Source organism: Centrocercus urophasianus, unplaced genomic scaffold (assembly GCF_019232065.1).
Source record: "Centrocercus urophasianus isolate 14NV4802_14NV808 unplaced genomic scaffold, USGS_Curo_1.0 seq_25, whole genome shotgun sequence".
NCBI classification, from domain to species: domain Eukaryota; kingdom Metazoa; phylum Chordata; class Aves; order Galliformes; family Phasianidae; genus Centrocercus; species Centrocercus urophasianus.
Window position 1 is genome coordinate 16,867,617 of NW_024884811.1, and position 23,053 is coordinate 16,890,669.

At 38.2% G+C, this 23,053-nt stretch overlaps 1 protein-coding gene across 1 annotated transcript; it reads right to left on the reverse strand.

The window, feature by feature from the left end:
• Positions 1 to 1,148: 1,148 nt before the first annotated feature.
• Positions 1,149 to 15,883, reverse strand: TARS1 (threonyl-tRNA synthetase 1). Its single transcript, XM_042825845.1, has 19 exons — positions 15,817 to 15,883; positions 15,198 to 15,278; positions 14,277 to 14,467; positions 13,604 to 13,727; positions 12,339 to 12,460; positions 12,084 to 12,201; positions 11,258 to 11,322; positions 11,099 to 11,177; positions 10,400 to 10,546; positions 9,440 to 9,538; positions 8,607 to 8,773; positions 7,900 to 8,062; positions 7,674 to 7,811; positions 6,871 to 6,948; positions 4,192 to 4,292; positions 4,007 to 4,111; positions 3,305 to 3,377; positions 2,508 to 2,622; positions 1,149 to 1,577 (listed from the first exon to the last, which is right to left on the reverse strand). Exons 1-19 carry the CDS (start codon positions 15,835 to 15,837, stop codon positions 1,429 to 1,431), a joined length of 2,136 nt encoding a protein of 711 aa, XP_042681779.1. The 5' UTR covers positions 15,838 to 15,883; the 3' UTR covers positions 1,149 to 1,428.
• Positions 15,884 to 23,053: the final 7,170 nt, after the last annotated feature.

The window sequence follows — 23,053 nt, forward strand, 5'->3', positions numbered from 1 at the left end:
AGTCCTGCCACTTCAGGACTTCAGAAATTACATCTAGTCCTGCTTAGTTATAGCAATAACCAATTCATAGCAAAGTAAAGTAGATGAAAAAAATAGAAAATTCGATTAAGGTATTTTAAGCCTATTCCATCTTCACTGAAATAATTTTCCACTGCTTTGTTGCTTTCAAAGTCAGTTCTCTCTTTTATAGTAGGCAATCAAATAGAATGTTACTTGTCTGACAAAGGAGCATTAAAAAGCTTTTGTTAAAATTTGATGAATTCAAATGCTAATATATCATCCATACCTGAAAAAGATGGGTGAGAAAAGGCTGGATGAATTTTTTCTTCCCAGATAACACAGGAAGTTACGAGAGTTGGAAGTTTTTTGTACAATAAGATGGCTCAAACCTGGCCTCAGACTTGTATGCAGAAGGTCTTACATTAACTTTGGTTGTTTGGCTAATCTAGAATGGATTTTATTTTCAGAAAAAAAGTCATCAACTACTTTTAGAAGGCGTTCGGGTCAGTTAAGATTAACACACAAAAAAGCATCTCTACATCCCAGGATTTTTGTCAGTGACAGGAATTTAGCAACTGCCTTGTCAAACAGATGTGCAAAAAACTAAACCAAAACTGTGTGAGGTCCTGGATTGGAAGGTTGGTATAGAAATATTGCACAAAAGGTGTTTGTACCACACTGAAAAGTAACACATCTTAGTATCATCTGGTCCTAACAATTCTGGCTTCCTTAGCTGCTTCTTTGGCCCTACTATTCCGTACCTCTTCCAGTCATATCCTCTCTTGAAACAACAGTGAGCTTACAATTAAAGCATGTTTCAAGTGCTGCCTTCAGAGAAGGGCATAGCTTGGCCTTGGTTATGAGCTCAGCGCTACACAGCAGACAACCCCATGGCTGGAGCACTCTGCAGTGAGAGCTGGAACCCTCCCAGAAGCACCTACACCTACTAAGCAGAGAATCTCTACTCATTTCTCAGCCTATGTGATTGGGAAACGTTCAGAGTCAACGAATTTAACTGATGTAGGACAGGCAGACAAGATTGCAAGGTATCAACTTGCCAAAGGAGATACCATAATGCTGCTGCAGTGTAGCACTGCTATGTGCTTTCTTAAGCCTGAGGTTTCTTGTAAAACTTCCTTGAAAAACAGTTGTTATCAAAACATATTTTATTTTTAAGTAGCTAGAATACAGTAAATATCCCCCATTAATGTTTCCATTTTCCTTTGCAGTCACAGAAAGTCATTTCATCTTGCTTCATCTGTCATTGTTTAGAGGCCACGAAATTTTACTTCAAGGTTTGTGAGAAACTGATTTTTGCAAAAAGAGGCATTTCTGACAGAACACTTCTGCAAATCTTGTACAAATAACTCTGCAGTTAACTGAGTTAGGAAATCTGGAATCATTTTACATCAGGTGGAACAGGTGGTGTTAAAATTCTTCTTCAGCTAGTTTGGAACGAGAACATTTCAGTTCCAGCAGTCTCTTCACAGTATCAGCAATTGTACGCTCACCATGCACCTTGTTATCTCTGGTACGGATGTTAACTGTTCCACTTGCCTTTTCCTTTTCACCAACAACTAGGAACAACCAAGATACAAAAAGATGAAACCACCACTTAAAAAAATCTCTTCCCACCAGTTCCCTTAAAACACTGGTATATTTAACGAAAATTCTAAGAAGTTAGCAACTAACATATGCTCCCAAGTCTCCTAGGAGGTCCTCCTTCAAAGAACTACAACTCAGATTTATAGCAGCCAATAGCTCTATCACTCAACAGACTTTAGTATATTATACATTTTATTTATTCATGTTTTGCTAGAAGTAAACTGAATAAGCCCAGTTTCATATTAAAGAGAGCCAGGAAATGAAAATGAGAAGAGTAATGCAAAAGCAAACATTAGAAACAAAACCTGACCAAGAGCTATTAGTTTGCTTGTTCTTTACAGAAAGAGTAAGATAGTTTATTAGCAAAGTCCAAAGGTTTGCTAATTAAACACTGACAGATACCAAGACATATCTCTATGTGCAGCACTACTGATTTATGTAATGTACTTGGAGATAGCTGCAGGACTGCATTTCTCCAGTGAATGGGAGATTCCTCAGCTGCAGCTGCCTAACAACTCTTTGAAGCAGCATTTGGACTTAAGTCAGGTAAGATGTTTTTCCTGGTACTCTCATCATTTGTTTGTGGTTTTTAAACTAAATTCATAATCACAGTTAACAACCTGAGTGACAAGCAACACTGGTTTTGACATGTGTCTCCACACTGCTGGCCAGAAAACAGAAGAGACTTTTTCTAAAGCAGCAGTAATGCCTCGGTCCACAAAACAAGTATCTTTTTCACTAAAAGCCATTCAAGCAAAGAATGCTCATCAGATGTACAGGAGAGACCATCTGGAATGGAGACTCTGGAGGAGCAAAGTGAGCTAAAACACTCCTGCCTGCTCAGAGAACCTCTCTGAAAAGGTCAGCCAGCATAAGGTAGAAACAAATGCACTATACATTACCCAGAATAAAGTTATACTGTGCAAGCTGAGCATTTCTGATCTTCTTGTTCAGGGTGCATCCAGGATCTACATCAATATCCACCATCAACCCAGCATCATGGAACTGCTGTCTCACCTAGGAGAAAATGTATTTAAACCGTCACAATAGGGTATTTTGTGATGATGAACTAATTGCAACCTGGCAGTTAAGCCAGTTAAGCTTATCTGACCCTCTAAATCAAGTGCACTATCATCAGCTCAAGCCTTGGAGATGAGCCCTATTCAAAGTAGGAAACAAGGTCTGCCATCATACAAACTGCTAAGCACTGATATGAATACCTCACATTTAGGACCAGTATCTATTTTAATTTGATGCTGTGAATGGCAATAGCATGCTGAAGCTCTTAATTAAAAGTTGTTTGTAAATTTTTATTTTTTAATTTTGCAGGCTATTTTAGATATTTATCTATTTCAGAAATAGAGAAGTCTGCTAAATGCCAAATATGCAGAGAATTTTCTTCATCTTTCTTACTGCTCTGCAAGATGGACATTGCGAGAGAGAACTGGAACCTGAAGCACCAAAACCCCACCCCAAATAAACATCTGATATTTGAATTGCTGACATCTATTTTAGTTCCTCTTTAAAATCCATTTACATCTTCAGCAGCTTACTGTCACGTTAATAAACAAATGATACATGCAAAGATCTAGAACATTTCCCTGTGACAAGTAACACTAGTAATAATACCTAAGTATTTCAATTAAATACAGTATATCTTAAACAAACCAACCAACAAAAACAAAACCATACACTACACCTTTTGGGCATATTCATCACACGTTGGTCCCACTGGCACTACCATTACCTGCTGTGGAGACAGCCAGAGTGGCCTTCAAGAAACAAGAAAAAAAAAAAAAAGAGAGTTTTTAGTATTTTTCAGAATGGAAAAACCTAGGAACAGATGAGACTAAAATCTACGGACAAGATTCATTAAGCTAGCAGCTTAGAATGGCTCCAGAGGCACTGACAGCCCTATCTCTAAGTTACAGTTTATCTTCCAGAAAACGAAGAGTGTCTGAAAGAATTGCAGGGTGAGCAAAAGTACTTTTTGTCCTGAAGACTAGAGTTACATTTTACACACATAATTGAGCCACTAGTCTCTTTACTAACAAATACTGGGAATAATATTTGAGTCTTGTCATCATCAGTAGGGTCACTACACTGCAGCAGATAAAGGAAATTACCAACATAAACGACTCTTTGCCAGCATCAAACCTGGAAGAGCAAGGCAAGAGATACACAGCTTGTGTATGTTCAAGAGTGGTACCACGTGCTACTGTATCTATTACTACTTCATATCTGACGAAAGGGATTCAGAGAGAATTGCCTACGATATACCTATGGTATACCTCAGTAGCAAGCAAGTACAATAAACTCTACTGACAATTGCATGCTTGGGGCTAATTGGTATTTCATATGAAAGTGTTTGCTCAAACTAGAATCCACTTTTCAATGTTACCATTTGCCTCCATAGTTTTCAGTTAAAATGGCGATCATTCTCTCCACAGAGCCCAGGATAGCACGGTGAATGATAACAGGTCTTGTCTTGTCATTACCATCGTGGCTGTGAACAAAGTTAGTTACACACATGAACAACAGAAAAGTTAAATTACATAGCAATTAAGAATATCAGACTGTGCCTACCTGACAAAAGTGAGGTTAAATCTGATTGACAGTTGAAAGTCCAGCTGGATTGTAGCACACTGGTGGTAGCGTCCAATGGCATCTTTAATCTGAATGTCAATCTTATGAAACGAAAGAATAAAACTTTTACCAGAGTTTAAGATGAAGCATGCCACTCTGAAAATAAATTCACCAGACTACGATGGAAGCCTTCACTCACAGAGCACAGTGAAAGTATATGTGGGTTTGGACAACACACTTTGGACAATATTATGATTTAAAACAACTTGTGGATTCTGATGCAAACAATGTCAGACCAAAAACAGGGTGAGCACATGAAGAGATGTTATTTCAGAGGGAACTACAATTAGTATCTCAAGAACATTTTCCGAGTTTGCTTGGTTTTTCATTGGACCTTCATGAGTCTTTCACTGAGTAAACTCAGCAGCACATTAAGGGAAGGAGGATAGGTTAAGTGTAGGTTTTGGCTCCAAATTGAGCACTTATTTCCAAAAATCCTGAACACGGGATGCACACTGTATTGTTAAATAATCCATTTACCAATAGAGATCATATTAATTAATGACACATGGTCTTACTAAAAATAGTCTTTACTACAGATAGCTAATCTATTGCATCTGACACTTTAATCCTGAATACACTCTGAACAGAAGTTAGACAAGACACCTCTAGAAAACAGTCAATTTGTATTATCCAGTCCTTACTGATCTAGTTGAAGAAGACGTCAAATTCACATTTTCCCAGCAGGGCAATGTGATTTTTTTTCAAACTTAAGGATCAAACAAAGAGATCAGTGTGTTAAGTGCTGAAAGACAATGAAGAGCCTTTCTGAAGTCACTGGGCAAAATAATAACTCATTTAAAAGTTCTGCACTCTGAAGCCAGTGCTTATCACAATTTAGCTACAATTAAAGAAATCAAAAAAGGTTGTAAATGACTTTTTCTGGTAGAAACTCAAAATCATCCATTTACAGAACACAAAAAACACTACCCTGAGTGCAGAGCTTCACTTAACAATGCAACTTTAACCAGTTCACATTAAGACCAAGGCAAACGGCTATGTGTTTGCCCACTTCAACTTACCCTTGCTCCTAGTACTGTAGCTAAAGTAAATTAAGGTTAACAAAGGAAAGTGTTCCTGCAGATATTTGCCTCCTTTCAAATGAACTGAGGAAATTACTAAATCTTGTTTGCATTTCACATTATGAATGATAAGCTGTTACAGAACGTTCCACCTACAACCCATAAAATGAAATTGATTCAATCAGCATACAAAGACAAAAATCAGAACTAGTTTACTAGATGAATGAAGACAAACATATATTAAATTTACATCTATTAGGGAAACATTCAGAAGCAATGCTGTAAGGCTTTGTGTCCTCATGCTCAAAGACATCAGAAAATTTCTAGAAATCTCTTCTTCATCATTACAGCCGAAGAGGAAGCTCTTACAAAGACACACAGACTGTGCAAGGGTCTTTTTTAAAACCAAAACCCACCAGCAGTGCTACAAAACCATGTTAGTAAAAGCAACACTTTTCAGAAATCTGTTTAATAAACTTAATTACAACTGATTATTTTTCCCCTCGTGTCTTTTTTTTTTTTTTTCCTAAATTGGAATACAGGTTTAGAATTTTCTTCCTGCTTGTATGCTATAGGATTATTGCATTATGATTCATTCACTGATCACCAAAATGATCATTTCTAACACAGCACACTGATCTTACAGTGCCACCTTCTGTTCATATCTCTCAATAAACTAACTCCAACTCAAGCAGCAAATAGTTTTACAAGTAAACTCAGTAAAATGAGTACTAAAGCTACATAAAGGACAAGATCACAGAGAATTCTCTCTCTCTCTCTCAAGTAAACCAGGAATTTAGGTCATTGGGAAAACAGACAATTTCAGCCAGAAAGCACCATGTGATAATACCAGATAACTGAACATATATATATTAAACAACAACAATCACCACAAAAAAAAAAAAAAAAAAAACCAGCAAAAACCAGCAAACCCACAATTTCCCTTCCTCTTTCAAGCCTTTTACAATCACTGCTTGTACCGGTCTGTCAGTTTGAGAATCCATTTTGTTCTTTATTCTCCAGCCAAAACTGAACAGCACCAATGCTTCAGAAACGCAGACTAACATCGAAAAATGCAGCTGTAAAGTTATGCTGGAAGCATACATGCAGAGCAGGCTGAAAGTAAAAGCTGTCTTTATGAAGAAGATGATGAATAAAAAACAAGAGCATCACTATTTTCTCTAGAAGATACAAAAAAACCAATGTATTTAATAGCGGCAAGCATCTCTCTCTACCTTTTTTTTTTTTTAAAAAAAAAAAAAAACTCAAAGTAATTCAGATGTTACTTTGACAAACCCTTCACCCTGGTCAGGTATCTGTCTGAATTTGTCTGTACACAGACAGAATGTCTGCAAACATTCTGTACAAATACACGCCAAACACTTTTCTTTCCAAGAAATTCTACGGTTGGCATAATTTTACGAAGACAAAGACTTCAAGTTTTTTTTTCTCCTGGTCTGCTGTACTATGAAGATGAAAATCTGCATGCTAAGATTACAGAAGCATTACTGGAAAAAAAGGAATTGTGAGACTTTTTGTGTACTTAATCCAAACAAAATTAAAACCGCCGCCCAGAGGTCCATTGCAACGCGCTAACCTTAGGTCCATAGAAAGCTCCATCACCAGGGTTCAACTCCCACTTCTCACCAAAGTCATTAAGGCTGTTTTCCAGTTGCTAGAGATAAAGAATATGTGTATTCAGTGTTTCTCACTTCTCACATCAGGTCAGCCTGTTGCTGCAGCCATCTAACACTACCAGACTCTCATTATTTCTCCATTACTGCAACAACACCTCTGCACATTCCTATCAACTCATCTTCTGGAAAAACAAAGTTTTAGAAGAGACTCAGGTTAAAAAAAGTTCAAATTGAAACTAATGCATACATTTTTTAAGAGGCCAAACAAGCAGCATTAGGTAAGATGCAAGAACTCTTTAGACATAGCAAATGTTGAGGGAGAATCCATTCTTGTTACTCATGTCTGTTCATGCCCCATTTTCTTTCCATACTGTACCTGCAAGGGCTAATGCTTTAGTAATGAAAATAACGTTTTCTGGAAGATACCTCAAAATCTTACCACAAGAGCTGTTAAAATTAGTTCTTTTCATCCTCTTTTCTTTTGCCCCCTCTCTCCTAATATTTAATTGATCAAAAACACACAAGAGAAAGGAGAGAGACAATTTGATTCTGACATGGAAATCACTTCTGTATGGAGAGCATACTGTTCGTACACAGCATACTAAGAAAGCTATTTTATTACCCACCCGGAACTAGAGACAGTTATTAAGTTATATTTCTCATGCCCAGCTACCACACCATCTCCTAGAAGGCAATATACCCTTATGGATCTTGCAGCTGCAGTCTTGCTTTCATACAGAAAGGTAATAAAATGACTGTTTACCTTCTCAGCTCGATTCCACACCTCAATATCTCCCAGATACTTTTCAGGACGAGTAGAGAGATTCAGTTTAAAGGAAAATCCAAAGACATCATAAACAGCACGCAAGAACTGTAGACAACTCTTTATCTCCTCTTCTATCTACATAAGAATGAAAATACAGTCTCAACTACAGGAAATTCAGCTATTCTGATTTTAATACCCTATTTCATTTACCAGTAGTCCATACCTGTTCCACGGAACAGAATATGTGAGCATCATCCTGCTGGAACCGACGTACTCTAGTGAGTCCTGTAAGAGCTCCTGACAGTTCATTTCGATGCAGAACACCAAAATCAGCCAACCGTAATGGCAGCTCACGCCATGATCTTGGACGATGATCAAACATAAGGCTGAAGGAAAAGTTAATTACTTGAAATTCATCTAGAATCAAAATTCTGCAAAGAACTACCAAAAGGAAGCAGCCACTGCCTAAGCAAGTGCCCACACTGCCAGAGACGTCATCTGAATACAACAACCACTTATATCTAGCTTTCTTTTCTTCCAGGAAAATTAATCAGATATTCTTACGTGGGCAGGAGGATTCCTCCACCTCACACAGTCACAGTACCAACTCCTGAAGTGAGCACTGAAACCTGAATGGCTACACTGACACAAAACTGACAATACCCTGCTAGCCACTTTGGCTACTCAGATTTTGCAGCATCAAGGTAAGCTTCAGTTCTGAAACAAAATCACTGCAATGAAAGAAAGAAAGAAAAAAAAAAGGCAATTTTTGGGGTCCCTGTAGAGAGAGCTCACAATAACAACAGTCATAATTACGATACTCCTAACAAGGATTTTTAGTTGTGATTTTCTACTTGTTTGTTGTGTTTTTTGTTTTTTTTTTTTTTTTAAATCAAAAGAAAACCCAATGCAAAGATGATGTGCATTTACCAGTGTCCTGGACAGTTCATAGGCTTCAGAGCAAATACTTCTTTCTCCACTTCAAAGGAAAACATGTTTTCATTGTAATGCTGCCAATGCCCTGAAGTCATCCATAGTTTACTGTTGAAAATATTTGGAGTGACAACCTCTTGGAATCCACGTTTTCGATACTCACTCTAAAATAAACCCAGTACATAAAATAATCAATGAGCAGATGAAAGTAATGGTACTCAGACTTTGTTCTGCAGTCATGAAAATAGCAAGCACAATTTTTATAGAGTCCACCACTAAAGAAAATAAAAAAAGAAAAACAAGCTGGAAATGGCAGCATACCACCCTTCCCTCAAAAATTCCTCTGTTGTAAGCAAGAACAAGTTCCTCCCAACCAAGCAAAGCAGCAGTCTCTAATCATTCCATGACACTTGGTATTACTTTACAGCCCAAACATCTAATAATAAGGCACAGAGATATTTACATTTTGCAACAGGTAGATCAGGATTTTTTTTCCTCATTTTTCTAATAATTAGCTGAAGAAGTCCAAGTCTAACACTTATTAAGTAGAATCAACAAGGATCAGTGAAACAACAGTAGAGTGAGCTTAGCTCTATCATGAGTCATCATTATCACTATTTTAACTGCAGCAATAAAAATATAACTTGGCAGACATTGTTAAAACTCCAGTTGTAAGTAACCAGGTTCCTTCAGTTACACAGCTTACATGTGGGGAGCTTAAACAGACCTTCATTTCAAGTCAATTCATTCTGTTACATCGTATACTTCCACATTTTTTCTGAAGTTAAGCACTTCCTTCTGTAAGACAGTCTCCAAAAGACATTACTTACCCGGATAAATTCAATTAAGGTATTATATATGTAAGCTCCTTTTGGTAAGAAAAAACAGCTACCAGGGCTGAGCTCATGAAAGAAAAAGAGTTCTTGATCCTGCAGGAAAATACAGGAAAAACTTAGTACTTGCACAGCCATTTTTTCCTCAATAAACATTCACAAATAAGTTACTACTGGTCACCACCAAGGGTTAAAATAAAATAAATAAATAACAATAGACCAGTTCCATTTCACTAGTACTTGTATCCCCATTACTACAAATACAGGAAGAAAACTTAATTTTCTATTCTACTATCAGTACCCCAAAAACTCAGGTTTACATGCAATTCCTAACTGCACGCACACAGCACCCTTGTCCACTGACAAAAAATATTTGAATAATTAGAGCTGCAGAAGTAAATATTAACTATATATTTGGACTGTAATTGGCTAATGTTGTGAAAAATTAAGCATATGCTTCAAGATTGCATATAATGTACTCTGTTCTTTTTCCTGATGTCCAAGCAGTAGACCTTTTAATAGCATTCAAAGCTACCAATTATAAGACGTGGGTTTCCATCTAAAAAACAAAATGAAGAACTAATGAACCAGAAAAACTCAACCCCAAAACGTACTATAGATTCTAAAGATCAGAAAGAAGGCAAAACTGTGAGTGAAGAGGCTGCAGCAACCCAGGTAAGAATAAGCACTGCCTGCAGACTAAAGAGGTCTTGCATGCCAAAGCATTCATATAATATCTTGGTCAACCTGTTGAAGAGGCTTTTGCTCTGCATCATTTGCTTTAGGACTTCTGACGCTTTTAAACAGAAAAGAACCTGACTTTGCAACTCAACTGAAAATACAGCTGCATCGCATCTTAGCTGTGTCAGCAAGTATATGCTGTGTGTGAGATAGTTCTATTGGGAGCTTACGTATGCATTATGTTTGTAAAATATACTACCATACAGAATGCCTTACCCGTCCAATTTTTCTGTGATCTCTGTTTTTAGCCTCCTCCTGGAATTTTTCCCATTCCTTCAACATTTTTGCATCTGGGAATGAAATTCCATAGATTCGCTGGAGAGATTCCATATCAGCCTTGCCTTCCCAGTAAGTAGATGAATTCTGTGCACAAAAAATAAATGAAACAATGAAGAAAAGAAAGAGCCTACACATTTTATTGCTCTTGCCTGTTGTAAAAGGCACACATAAACAAATTACTGTTTAATATAAATATGGCATGAATACACTTTTAATTATAAAAACACAGTGGTGAAAAAAGAAATGTACAAAGAAGAGCTGAATTGTAAAAACCAGTTTCAGGCCCTAAGTGGTCCTTTTTTTTCCTTCCTCAAGTCTACTATCTCCCTCTGAAGCCATCCTATTTCATTTGCTCTGTTCACACTGAGCCACAACCATCAGCTAAGCTAAAAGAAGAACTCTCACTGATACATCCCAACCAAGAATTAAGCCATAGCCACTTCCCAAGATGTGCTGGAAATGATGTCCCTGGCCATCTATTTCTTATAGCACACAATCCTTTGCCATTTGGTTAAATTGAGTTTATGGCCAGGTTATCCACTTCACACTATGCTCCTGGATAATCTACTGCTGTACTGCCCAAACACAGCAACACATGTCAATTAACACATTTGCCTAGAATAGTTTCAGTCATACCTTATGAATTTTTATGCTCTTTATCTTGCCAGTATGCCTAACGTGAGGTCCTCTGCATAAATCTATCAAGGGACCACATCTAAAAATAGAAAAAAACATCTGTTTAGTATATTGAATCATAGCAAATTATACCTAGTAATACTATGCATGCATAATTACCTGTATACTGTTGTAGTTGGGGTATTGACCTTCTCATTCAGGATGCGACACTTGAATTTGTTATACTGAGAAGAAGAGAACCACACATTTATTAACTTCTTGTTAGGCAGTAGAGCTGATCAGCAGTTTAGGCTTTTTGCAAACTCAATGCTACAGTACATCAAAAGACACTTTGCTCTATAACATGGTGCTCCTGTTGAACAGAATAGCAAGCACTACCTGAGGAACCTGATCCAGCTTCAGTGATCACACAGACCACAAGAGTGGACTGAAGACCTATTAAGGCCTCTTCCACTCTGAACAATACTGATTCTCTTTAGAGTCTTAACAGAAAAAACTGAGTAACCACTATTTGAAGAATGCCAGGAAATTGTTTACAGCTAGTTACAAAAAAGAAAAAAAAATAATTTATTCTTGTTTGATAATCTCATCCTTAAAATATTTTATGAAGCTTTCTGAATGCACCAGCATACACAGTTCAGTATCAGCACACCGTATTACCACAGCCAATGTAATACAAGTGCACATTTGCAAATTTACATCTGTGGAAAATAAATGAAGAACGCCGATTCAAACATATTGCCAAGATCACCCAGTACAATGCTCACAGCTGGAGAAAAATCGATTTATTTGTGAGAATCTAAATGATAATTTTACTTTTTTTTTTTGGTAAAATATCACAAATGAGTTTGTAAGAACACATCTTCAAAAACGACTTTGAAAGACCTTCCTCTATCACTAACAGAACAACAGAAAATGTGGCTAAAGTTACAGATACTCAGAGTGTAACTGCATGGTGTGCTAACAACACTCAAGAACAACTTACCTTAAACATTTCAAGTAGTGTTTCCTTCTTAACTTCCAGTCTTTCAAAGGGTTGCTTTTCCTTCATGATCTTTTTGCACAGCGTTTCCAAAGCAGAGAAGTCATTACTTGATACACCTCTAAAATAAACAAGCAGAAGAGCACAACACTCTCACTTGCACTTGTGATTTCTCATCTGTTTGCAAGTAACCCAGACTTTGATATAACCATCGTCTCCCTCAGTTGCTAAAAAAAGAAAAAAATATATAAAACCTACCCATCCTCAAGGAACATGTCGTAATAAAATCCGTTTTCTATTGGTGGTCCATAGCACAAACATCCACCATAAATTCGCTCCATAGCTTCACCCATTATGTGTGCACTTGAGTGCCAGTATACCTAATGGAAGAAAAAAAAAAAAAAAAAAAAAGGGGGGGGATGGAGGGAGGGAATAAGTCCAAATATGCACAACACATTTCTGAATATTTTAAATAAAATATTTTCTGAACGCTTGCTTCTGAGGGTACTTCATGCAGACCTCATATTATAGCAGTCTTCAGAACATCAATGACTGGCCCAGAAATACTCCTATCCTAAGCTCCAGTATTTCCAAAGAAATGCTGGATTTTTTTAATTTTACAGACCAAAAGCATATAATTCTTCTTTCCAGCCTCTGTTGAAATGATTTAGATTTGTCTAGAAGTCAGGAAACTAATCCAACATCTTTTTTTCTATCAACTGCAATTGATTGGCTCTGCTGACACACAGCATAAACATAAAGGTGCATGTGCAACACAAGGCCACAGTCCTACAAACATTTAAAAGTATGGGAAGTCCTGCAGTGATATAAAACCAGTTTAAAGCTAAAAAACTACTCTTTACCTTATAGTGCACCTAAAGGGTTAGCAAATTAAAGCTAAGATTGTAAGACCTGACCTGTAAGATTTAACTCTGCTTTTACTTGCACAAGTCAGAGAACAGTAGATCAGTATTACAGAAGTAATCATTTAGTTGGCATGAAAATCCTACATTTGAACACAGGATCTCTGCTGCAATGAATTTGCAGTTTCTTAATCAAATTACTTTTTCTAAAAGACAGAATTTACAAATTCACTGGGTATCCACACTTAGATGAATGAGTAGCCAAAAGAAAATATGTACTTCAGTATATAGAAAAAATACAAGAGCAACTTACTCAGCAGATTGATATTCGTACTAGCAATTCTGTACCCATCATTGCTCGCACAGCCAGTGCTAAAGTGGTTGGTTCAGAAGATTTACATAACATTAAGGCTGTAAATATCACACACTCTGCATAACTACAGCAACAGTTAGCACACTTCATAACAAATACACTGACTATACATTATCTCAATACCATGTCTTCCTAAGAAACCATTACAAAAAATGAGATGTACCTATACAGCGTATCTTTCCCCTCCCTCTCTCCTCCCTTGAGCACAGTTCAGATGCTAGCACCTGCTGGAGGCTGGGTTTAACGCAAATCTAAAAGCAAACAAATTTTAGCTAGCAGATACTCACTGCTTGAGCCTCTTCATCCTCAAACTTGAGCAGCTCCAAGGTGCAATCCTCCTCTAAAGGACGGTCTAAATCCCAAACCATCTTATTCACTTTAGCAATAACAGTGTTGTCAGCTAAGCCCTGACTGGAAAAAAAACAAACAAAAAAACATAGTATATAATTGTTTAAAATCAACAAGCAGAAGTACTCAAAATTTGCTCCACTAAATTATCAAATACTGTTCCTAATGCAGTCATTCTACAGTTCCTCTAGGCAAAAACACTTTCCTTGATTCCAAATCACAAAAACAAAGCAGATTCCAATGACAAAGTATTAAGACATTAATTAGTAATAATAATAAAATGGTGGTATTTCACCTCTAGGAATCAGTTTTCATAATTCTAATTGATAGGGTGTCCAGCACACATTGTTCAAATCCACCTCACAAGATATGCGTGTCAGCTGGAGATGGGTTCTTTCTGATAGGTATCTCCCATGCCATAGAAGTATAATTAAGCAAAATACATTTCTAATGTTAGCTCACTCTAGAAGTCAATTGAAACATCACCCAAATCATCTTACCCAGGGCCACAAAAACTAATTTTGCATTTGCTAATGTTAATGATCACAGCCACAATTTGCAGATGTAGATCAGTCTAAAAATCACTAAGCATATAGTAGGATAGAATCATACCTAATTCCACAAGCAATTTGATAAGGTGTGGTCTTCCAGGACTCAGCATCAACCAGCTTGCCATCAGGTAATGTAACTTTAATGGGTTTACTATCATTAGCAGCTCGCTCTGCAAGAAGTGCATCGTGCTCAGCTTTAAGTTTATTGTACATCTCTAAGCGCTCATTGATAAATGCAGGCCAAGGATTTAGCTACACATAAAGAATAAAGGTACATTCAAAAGATTAATACCATGTGATGTCAAGAATGTGAACAGCATATACATTTCACAGAGGCCTATGTGACTGTCTGCAGCTATGCACGTGCTATGCCTTAACAGACAACTATTACAATTACATAGTAACATTATACATACCACAGTGCATCTGTTTAATATATGCATAAGATATATTAATGAACTACTAGATTAACCTCATGCTTAATCTTGTAGCAAATGCTAGTTTAACACAGTACAAAAGGAAAAAAAACAATTTGAAAAGCTTGTTGAAGTTGAACAGGTCCTGCTCTGATGTCAGGCTGTCAGTGCAGGCACCACGGTGCAGATGGCTGCAGTTCAGAGCTGGCCAGCACCTCTGTGCCCGCTGTTTACTCACACCAACCACAAACGGAAGCAGCAGAGCATCTCTGGCGGGCTTTCATCGCCCCACAGACCTGCTGCCTATCTCCTGCTGCTGGCGGGATCCCCAACGGGCTGCATCATGGAGCAGCAGCCACAGAAACCGGAGCTGCTCTCCCCTGACAAGAATATAACCTGCTGTCAAGAGCAACAAAGCCACCTCATGGTAAACTCTGCTGAACTAAGAAACAGCAGGGAAAGGAATTACTGCAATAGCAGATGAATGAATCAGACGAGTGACATACAGCAGTCAATAGTACACAAAACTACATCTTTCAACACCCGATGGCCTGACATGGGCTCACCTCTGCACGCCCTTCATCACCATATGCTTCTTTCATTTTCTTCTTCCCGCAGTCGGCCTTTTTTTCTTCCCCAGCATTTACCTATAAGAGAATCATGAAATAGTAGAATGGCCTGAGTTGAAAAAGACCACAAAGATCATCCAGTTTCAACCCCCTGCTATGTGCAGGGCCGCAAACCACCAGGCCAGGCTGCCCAGAGCGACATCCAGCCCGGCCTCCAGGGATGGGACATCCACATCCTCCTTGTGCAGGCTGTTCCAATGCCTCACCACCCTGTGTGAAAAACTTCTTCCTAATATGTAACCTACATCATGGAACACACACATCTCCTCATCCTCCAGCAGTTTCTTGCACTCTACCCTAACCCCACACACTGGGGCACAGTCCTGCGAAGCCCGCCCGGTACGCAGCCAATCCCACCCCCCTCTCCCGGAGACCCGAGCACCCCGGCGGCTTCATGGAAGGCTCACGGGGAAGGGACCGAGCCTGCCAGCCCCTCCCCAGGCCTGGCACCGGGAACCCCCGCCTCAGCACGGCCCCCAGGCGCGGTGAGGGAGCGCAGAGCCAGGCGGCCCCCCGGTGCTGCTCGCCGCACGCCCCATCGCGGCGCGAGGCCCACCTGCCCGTCAGCGCCAGCCATGGCCGCCGCGTGGAAGGGGTGGGTGGAAAAGGCTGGCAACGACGCGGCGCAGGCGCGGCCCGGCCGCCGAAGCTGATGCAACCGGGGGCGGCTCTACCGAGCCGAGCCAATAGGACCGAGCCGAGTCGAGCCGGGACCGGAGCTGAGGCGTGTCCAGGCGGCCGCGTGGGCGTGGCGGAAGATGGCGGCGGTCCCATTGGGGGCCAAGAGGGCGGGAAGCGGGGCGGCGTCCCGTCCCCACCCCCTTTGCGGTCTTGCTGTCTTCTCTCCGTCGGGGAGATTCGCGGCCAGGGCTGCGGGGCCATGGAGCGCCGCCACGAGGAGGAGGCTGCTTTGGGGTCTGCTTCACTCTTTGCTCCCCTGATCTCAGCCTCAGAATCTGCTAAGGATAGATTAATTAATTTGAGTGATTTTTTTGCAAAGGAGACAAAAATCGAATTGACCTGACTAGTCTGATTCCCAATTAAAAAAAAAGAAAAAAAAGAAAAGAAAAAGAAAAAATTGATAGACATTTTGAAGAAATCCTAACTTGGGCAGAAAGGTGCAGGCTGGAGGACGCTTGCTATCAGCAAGGGCTGGAGGTCACTGATTTCTTTCTCTGAGAAAAGGCTGTGGTATTCATGCACAGCTTCTTGCTATTGCAGCCTTCCTCCTCTCCTCACCCTAGTGGTGTTTTCTATATGAAAATAAATAGTATTTTCATTTAGAAAATGTGCTTTTTCTCAGTGTGTTCTCGTGGCCGTGGAATTCCACGTGGAATCCTGTTGAAGGCCTTAGGTTTGTCTGGTCAAGTGATGGGGCATAAGAAAGACGTTGGTTACAAAATTCCACACTTCCAAAAATTTCAGACATAGTTCTTACTGGAAGGAGTCTCGCAAGAGTCAAAATCAGAGGTCAGGAATACAGCTCTGTCCACTGGCTGCCTGGCATCCCTTCTGCTTCCTGGTGTACAAAGACGTGTAGGATGTTTCCCCTTAATCTACTGCAATGCTTTGGAGCTTGGGAGTATTTAATCAAAATATTCCTATACGAATGTCAGAGCACCTTGGAGTCTTCAGCCTCTGGTGCTTTGAGGAAAAAGATGAGAAAAATTATGCAGTTTTGTATGGCTTTCTTTGATATGGGTGAGGTAGTTTAGAGAACGCCACTGCATTATTTGACCACAAATGCAGGAGCTTGAAATACAGATCTTCTTATATGTTTAAAATAGTCAAAAAGGAAGATGTAGTAAATATGAGTTTAAAAGACAGAATCAAGTCTGTTAAATAGACCTGAATAATTTATTTGCTATCTAAAAGTAAAATATCAACTGAATATTGGAAAAACTTCCTTTCATGCTTCAATTAATGATATATATAAGATGTCTTGTAGGAACGCAGTCTAATAATACAAAGATATATTTTTTAAAATACTAATTTTTAGATTTGCTGTATCTTCTAAAATACTTTTTGTGTTTTGAATTCCAGTTAGGTCAAGAAATGATGAAGAATAATCAAACATTTCAAAAGTGGTGGCAGAAAAACTTTTGTCTTTTGCCAGAAGATGGCAGCAGTGAAACATACTGTGCTGATTGGAAAAGCATTTCAGAGCATGCTGTCTTCATAACTTTTGATTTTAGATAATGAGATTTAGGGCATTAAACAAAAATCTCTAGAACGCTGATGAATGTTTTCCTGGATTTACTCTTAAGCAGCAGAATTAAAGATATGTTTTTGAATTCATCTAGATTCAAAGCCAGTGAAATTGATTTGAATGTGCTTTAATGATTATCACCAAGTGAATGTTTGGACGTATTTGCTTACTTTGAAATGTGTTGTAAGACAATGTTGGAGAGTTTGATTGGAATAAGACTTTGGTTTCTGTTTTGTTTAGGAGAACTAAAAATGGCAGATAGATATAGATATGCTAAAATGTAGAAATAGCCACCTGTTTATGTCAGGGATTTAAAATACCTTGTTAGAATCAAGGTCTAGAGAACTGCCAGAAGCCCACATCAAGGGAAGAGCCATCAGCTCCCATTAAAAAATAATGCAGACTGGAGAATCTCAGAGTAAAAATCTTTTTATGCAGTTTTCTGTTGTGTTAATTTTAACTGGACTGCTGTAACAAAGCAGTAAACTTCTCAAAAGTTCAGTAAAGCAAGCATAGAAATCATAGAGTTAACGCATAAAGGAAAAATTAAGGAAGCTGGCATTAAATGTCAAATACCTGTGAAAAGAAATGCAGCCTTGATTCAAACTGGCACATGCTTGGAAAATTGAATTAAAGCCTTTGCCCTTTCATATTTGTTCAACATTGATGGCCTTATTCTCAAAATAAAATAGTTATATTTTTAGGAGGATAAGAAAAATGACTTGTCTTTCATGCAATGAAATGACCCGGTTTCATTTTGTCTCTATCTAGGACAGCTTCATGTACAAGTCATTGTTTGTATGTAGTTTTGTATGTAGTTATGTATTTTGTATGGAGTCCTTAGGGTACCAGAAGATTTGCTTAAGCCTTCTAACCATTATATTTCTCGCAAAAGAGTTGCTGCTTCTCTCTTGCTATGGAGCAAATCCATTCTAATAGCAGCAATTCCCATACTATCTGTACAATGGAAGCATACTCTACGCAGTGACAGCTTATCCCATCTCTGTCTGAGAATGCAAGTCCTCTTCAGTTTTCCTTCAGCCATCCTTCATATCTGCGACTGTGAGGATAATGCATTCAAATTAGTCAGTACTGAGGGAAGATACAGGTTTGGTTTGTTGTCTACCACCAAGCTTGCTTGTTTTGTTTGTTTGTTGGATTTTGTTTGTTTGTTTGTTTGTTTGTTTCATTAAGGTAACAGTATAGGCTGTATTTGATCAAATGTGGGAGACATCCAATTTCTTTGTTCATGGTTACATATGCTAGGATCACAGGTTAAAAATTTTTGGTGAATCTTAAAACCAAGATTCATTCCTTGATGTTGCAGCAAAAGGCCCCTACTAGGATTAGTTAGGCTTTTTAAAAACGTGGGACAATAGGTGATATTTCTTTTCTTGAATAAAATCTAGTGCCTTCTACCTCAGTAACAAATGTGCCAGTGGTAATTCATGTCTCATGTTTCCCTTATACTTCAGAATTAACCCTGCTTCACTTGGCTGAAGAGTTCTAGTTTACTTACAGTTAAGTCAACAATATTTTGTTATCTCACAGCGTGAAAAGTAATAGCTTTTCATTCAGTCAAAGTCAGATCCTAGAAATCATACATGTCGTTTTGAAGGGAGCATGTTATTAACCCAAATGGCATATTCAGGATTAAGACTTCTGCATTTACAATAAAATGTCCCCTTTACATTATCACTAAAAAGATTTGCACTTTAAAGTATTTTTAAAAAAGGAAAAAAAAATTACTAAAACAACCACCCACAAACAAACAAGCAAAAAAACCCACTACAGAACGCCTATAAAACCATTTTTTGTTTTTCACAGAAATTTCTTTTTGGGTATTTGTCTCGGGAGAAGATAGACTTCCTATGTCTGGATTTGTGATTCTCTATTCTCCACTCCAAATCTTATGAGTGGACTGTGAGATGAAGATTCAGAGCTCCTACCTTCTGTTTCTTGCTTAGTTAAGATAAGATTGTGAGACAATATTTAAAAAGGGAAATAAAATGTTAGCATTGTTATATATTCAGGAGAAGAAATGACAAACTACAAAAATTAAAATAAGATTTTTAACTGTCTTTAATTGCACCTTAGGCGTTTTCAGTATCATTTATTTTACTGCCCGAAAATGTTACCAGTTTCTTTTTTTTAGGCATGACTCAAACGTTCTGGTGATTTTCCTATGAACATCCCTTTTTAATGACATTTCATGGACACATCCCAGTAATATTGCTTCAAGTAAAAACATTCAAGATGATCCAAATTGGGCCATCTTCTACTGTGAATTTCATCAAACCACTCTTGATGAGTCATGTAAAGGCATTTTTCTTTGTGTCCTTACTATTTATTATCTTAGTAAAATTATTTCAAGATTTTATAACTACAGAGATGGAGGATAGAACGTTTTCCTAATTTTATGGGAACTTTTGAGGGATTCGATCTTAGATATTTAAAGGGGAAGATACTCTGAGAGGAGTTTAAAATTTGATTTATTCACAGTCTACCTGGAAGAATGAAAGAAGGAGTCTTGGCAATAAGTCCATTAGTTCCATATGGAAGGAGTGTAGTACCTCTTTACAGTCTTCTCTTTTCTAGACTAAGCAAACTTAATTTTTGAATCTGTCTCACAAGACATGGTTCCAGACTCTTGTTATTCTCTTCTGAACGGTCCTGTTTATCTGTGTTTCTCTCATAACAGTGCTCCAAGAGAGCAGAGAGGACTATTACTCATACCTGACATGAAGCACTTCAGATAATTTAACAGTATCATATCTTTCACTGTCTTTCAATTAATTGTCAGCCCAGTATTTATCTTGGCATGTTCACAAACTTCTAATATAATACCCCTTCCTTATACAACCTAATGACTTTTTGGACTGGAACCAGGAGAGAATGTTCTTGAAATTTCTGTCCAATTTAACTCGGGTAGCTGTAGCTGTAGTACTTTAAAAAAAAAAAAATATTTATGCCAGTTTCATCTAACCATGCAAGAATTCAGTAAGCTAATTCCGAACACACTAATGCAGACATTTTGCTGCAAATAAAATGATCATTTACCATAAAGGTGGTGAGGCACAGGAACAGTTTGCCCAGAGAAGTTGTGGATGCCCCATTCCTGAAGGTGTTCAAGGCCACATCAGATAGGGCCCTGGGCAGCCTGATTTCATGGGTGGTAACCATTCCATGACAGGGATTGGAGCTGGATGGGCTTTAAGGTCTCTTCCAACTCAAGTCATTCTATGATCCTATTAGTCTTTGATTGCCAAGGCTATCTGCATTTCTCATTTCTCTCATATCTCTCTGATCTTTCCCCATTCATTTGTCAAGATTCTGGCCCTGTCTTCAAGTGATTCTACCATATCCAACGCTGTATGAGGAAAGCACTACATTGTTGTATATGGCACATACTTAGACAGCCTGTGCTGGTAGGTCCTATTCCTAAAGGCTTCCTTTCATAAAAATTGTATGGTCCATTACCCTTTCAGACAGTGGTACTGTTTAATGTCTGCTCCAAAGGTAAACCACAGGAGAAAAACGGTAAAAAATGTTATTGTCTGTGTAAATGTCTGTATTCTCTTCTACATTATGAGAGCACTGTATGCCAACATTATGAGAGCACTGTATGCCAGCAGCTGCCTTGGGGTAAGAAATTTGTTTTTACTCAACTGGAACTGTTCACTTCACCAGAAATTGTTGTCCCCTCCACACTCTTGGCATTTTTTCATACGAATCTGCTCCCTAGACTGGTTCTGTCAAATGACCTAGTTTAGTAGAAACACCTTTTAAACTCAAAATCAAACTGACACAATTGGGGTAGGTAGCAATTATTGTATCTTCCATTGTCCTGGCATTTCTAGTAGGTCAGTAAACTCTGGCAGCAGGAACTAGCTAGCCAGCTAGGGGCTGGATAACAGTACTCAAAGCCATGTTTTTCATTCAGACCTTCTGCTTCCAGTATGGATATGACATTAAGTCTTTTTTCTTGTTATTGCTGTTGTGCACAATCCCTAGAACAGTCACACTTCAGCTGCAAATTATGTTATGTTTATTCTATGCTCTTTGTAGAGACTATCTATAGTATGTTGATGCAAATGTGAAACTTGTTGTGTTAGAGAGCTGGCCTTTCCATAAGTTGTTCCTTCTTTATCACCCACTTAAACTATTCCACTTTCTGGGACCTGCCATCTGTTCCTGACAGTTCTGGATGTTGCATAGCACACCTTGCTATGAAGGACCAACAGAAGCTTCTGACTGCTCTTTGAGACAACACCAAATAGACTTCAGTTTGGGTTCTATAGAAAGTATAATCTTTATATTCAGCATAGATGCATGATTAAAATAGGAATTCCTCCTATCTATTTTACTGATTCAACTTTTGCAGCTGACCATAGCTGGACTATGCTAAGACTATGCCAACTAATTTTTAAAAATGCAGAGATGATTAGGGTTTCTGCCTGTGCCTATTCCTTACATAGATACCTTTTCTATAGTCATGAGATATACAGTGTCTTAGAGGGATACTGAGGAAGAAACCATTGTCCTCCATCTTCAGACAGACAAAATGAATTTTGATCTATACAAGATCTTAAAATTTTCAGTCTTTGAATACACTATTTGTTGGTTGTTTAGTATGGGATTCACATCATCTCTAAGTATCTTGCAAATCTTAGCAGGTGTGCTAGACCAAATACCACCTTTTTTCTCCAAATATGACTAAAAGGAGAATGAAATAGGCATTATATCTTTAATTAATTACTAATTAAATTTTAAGTCACTAGCAGTTGTTTTAGAAGAAAGCATTAGATATTTTTTCAATTTATGCACAGGTTTTAATGCTATCTAAATCTGAGGCAGATTTCTCAATTAGTATTTAAAGGTGTTTTTTTTGTGGAGATCATTATGTAGGTGTTCTTCATCGATCAGACTGGGTTTTGACCATACAGTTGTAAAGCAATCCTCCTGAATCTCACATCAGGGCTGAAAGACGAGTCTTACCTGCATAGCTTCAGCTATGAACTAGAATCCAAATATTCCACTAAGCTGTGGTACTTGTAACCGTAGTAGACTTGTAACACTAGGAAGCTCTTTTTATCATGGCTTGATTTCATTTTCACATAATAATCTCTCGAAAGCTGACAGAAGAAATGTGTGGAATAACATCACTTCTTCCTGCATCTAGAATTACCTCTGATGAAATGCTACACACCACATTTAGCCATCAGTTCAGAAAGCAGTTGTTTTTCAGCTGAAGACAGAGAAATAACATCTTTCCTTTTTCACTTTCATTTGAACTGATCTATGGACAGTTACTAATAGTCAGAGCACTGTACTACAGAAAGCCCTTCTGTAAAAGCAGATTGCTTGTCAAGAACTGTGATTTGTTTTAAAATAGAGTTGGATTCATCTCTAAATGTCATTCACTGCATCCATTTATTTATTCATTTGTTTGTTTTATACGGAGGGACATATGACTGCTGTTGATAGCAGAGAAAGAGATGTGACAAGCCTGAGGAGTTTAACAACTTTGTGCTGCCTAAAACAGAGGTGTTTCTATTACTCTCTCACAAGCCAACAATACTTC

Excerpts from the sequence above, each read along its gene's own strand:
- TARS1 (XM_042825845.1), bottom strand. The coding sequence starts at position 15,837 with ATGGCTGGCGCTGACGGGCAG. Across the intron at positions 8,774-9,439 it reads CCTTAATTGAATTTATCCGG|AGTGAGTATCGAAAACGTGG; the intron begins GTAAGTAATGTC and ends GGTTTATTTTAG. Across the intron at positions 3,378-4,006 it reads GAAAACTATGGAGGCAAATG|GCCACTCTGGCTGTCTCCAC; the intron begins GTAACATTGAAA and ends TGTTTCTTGAAG.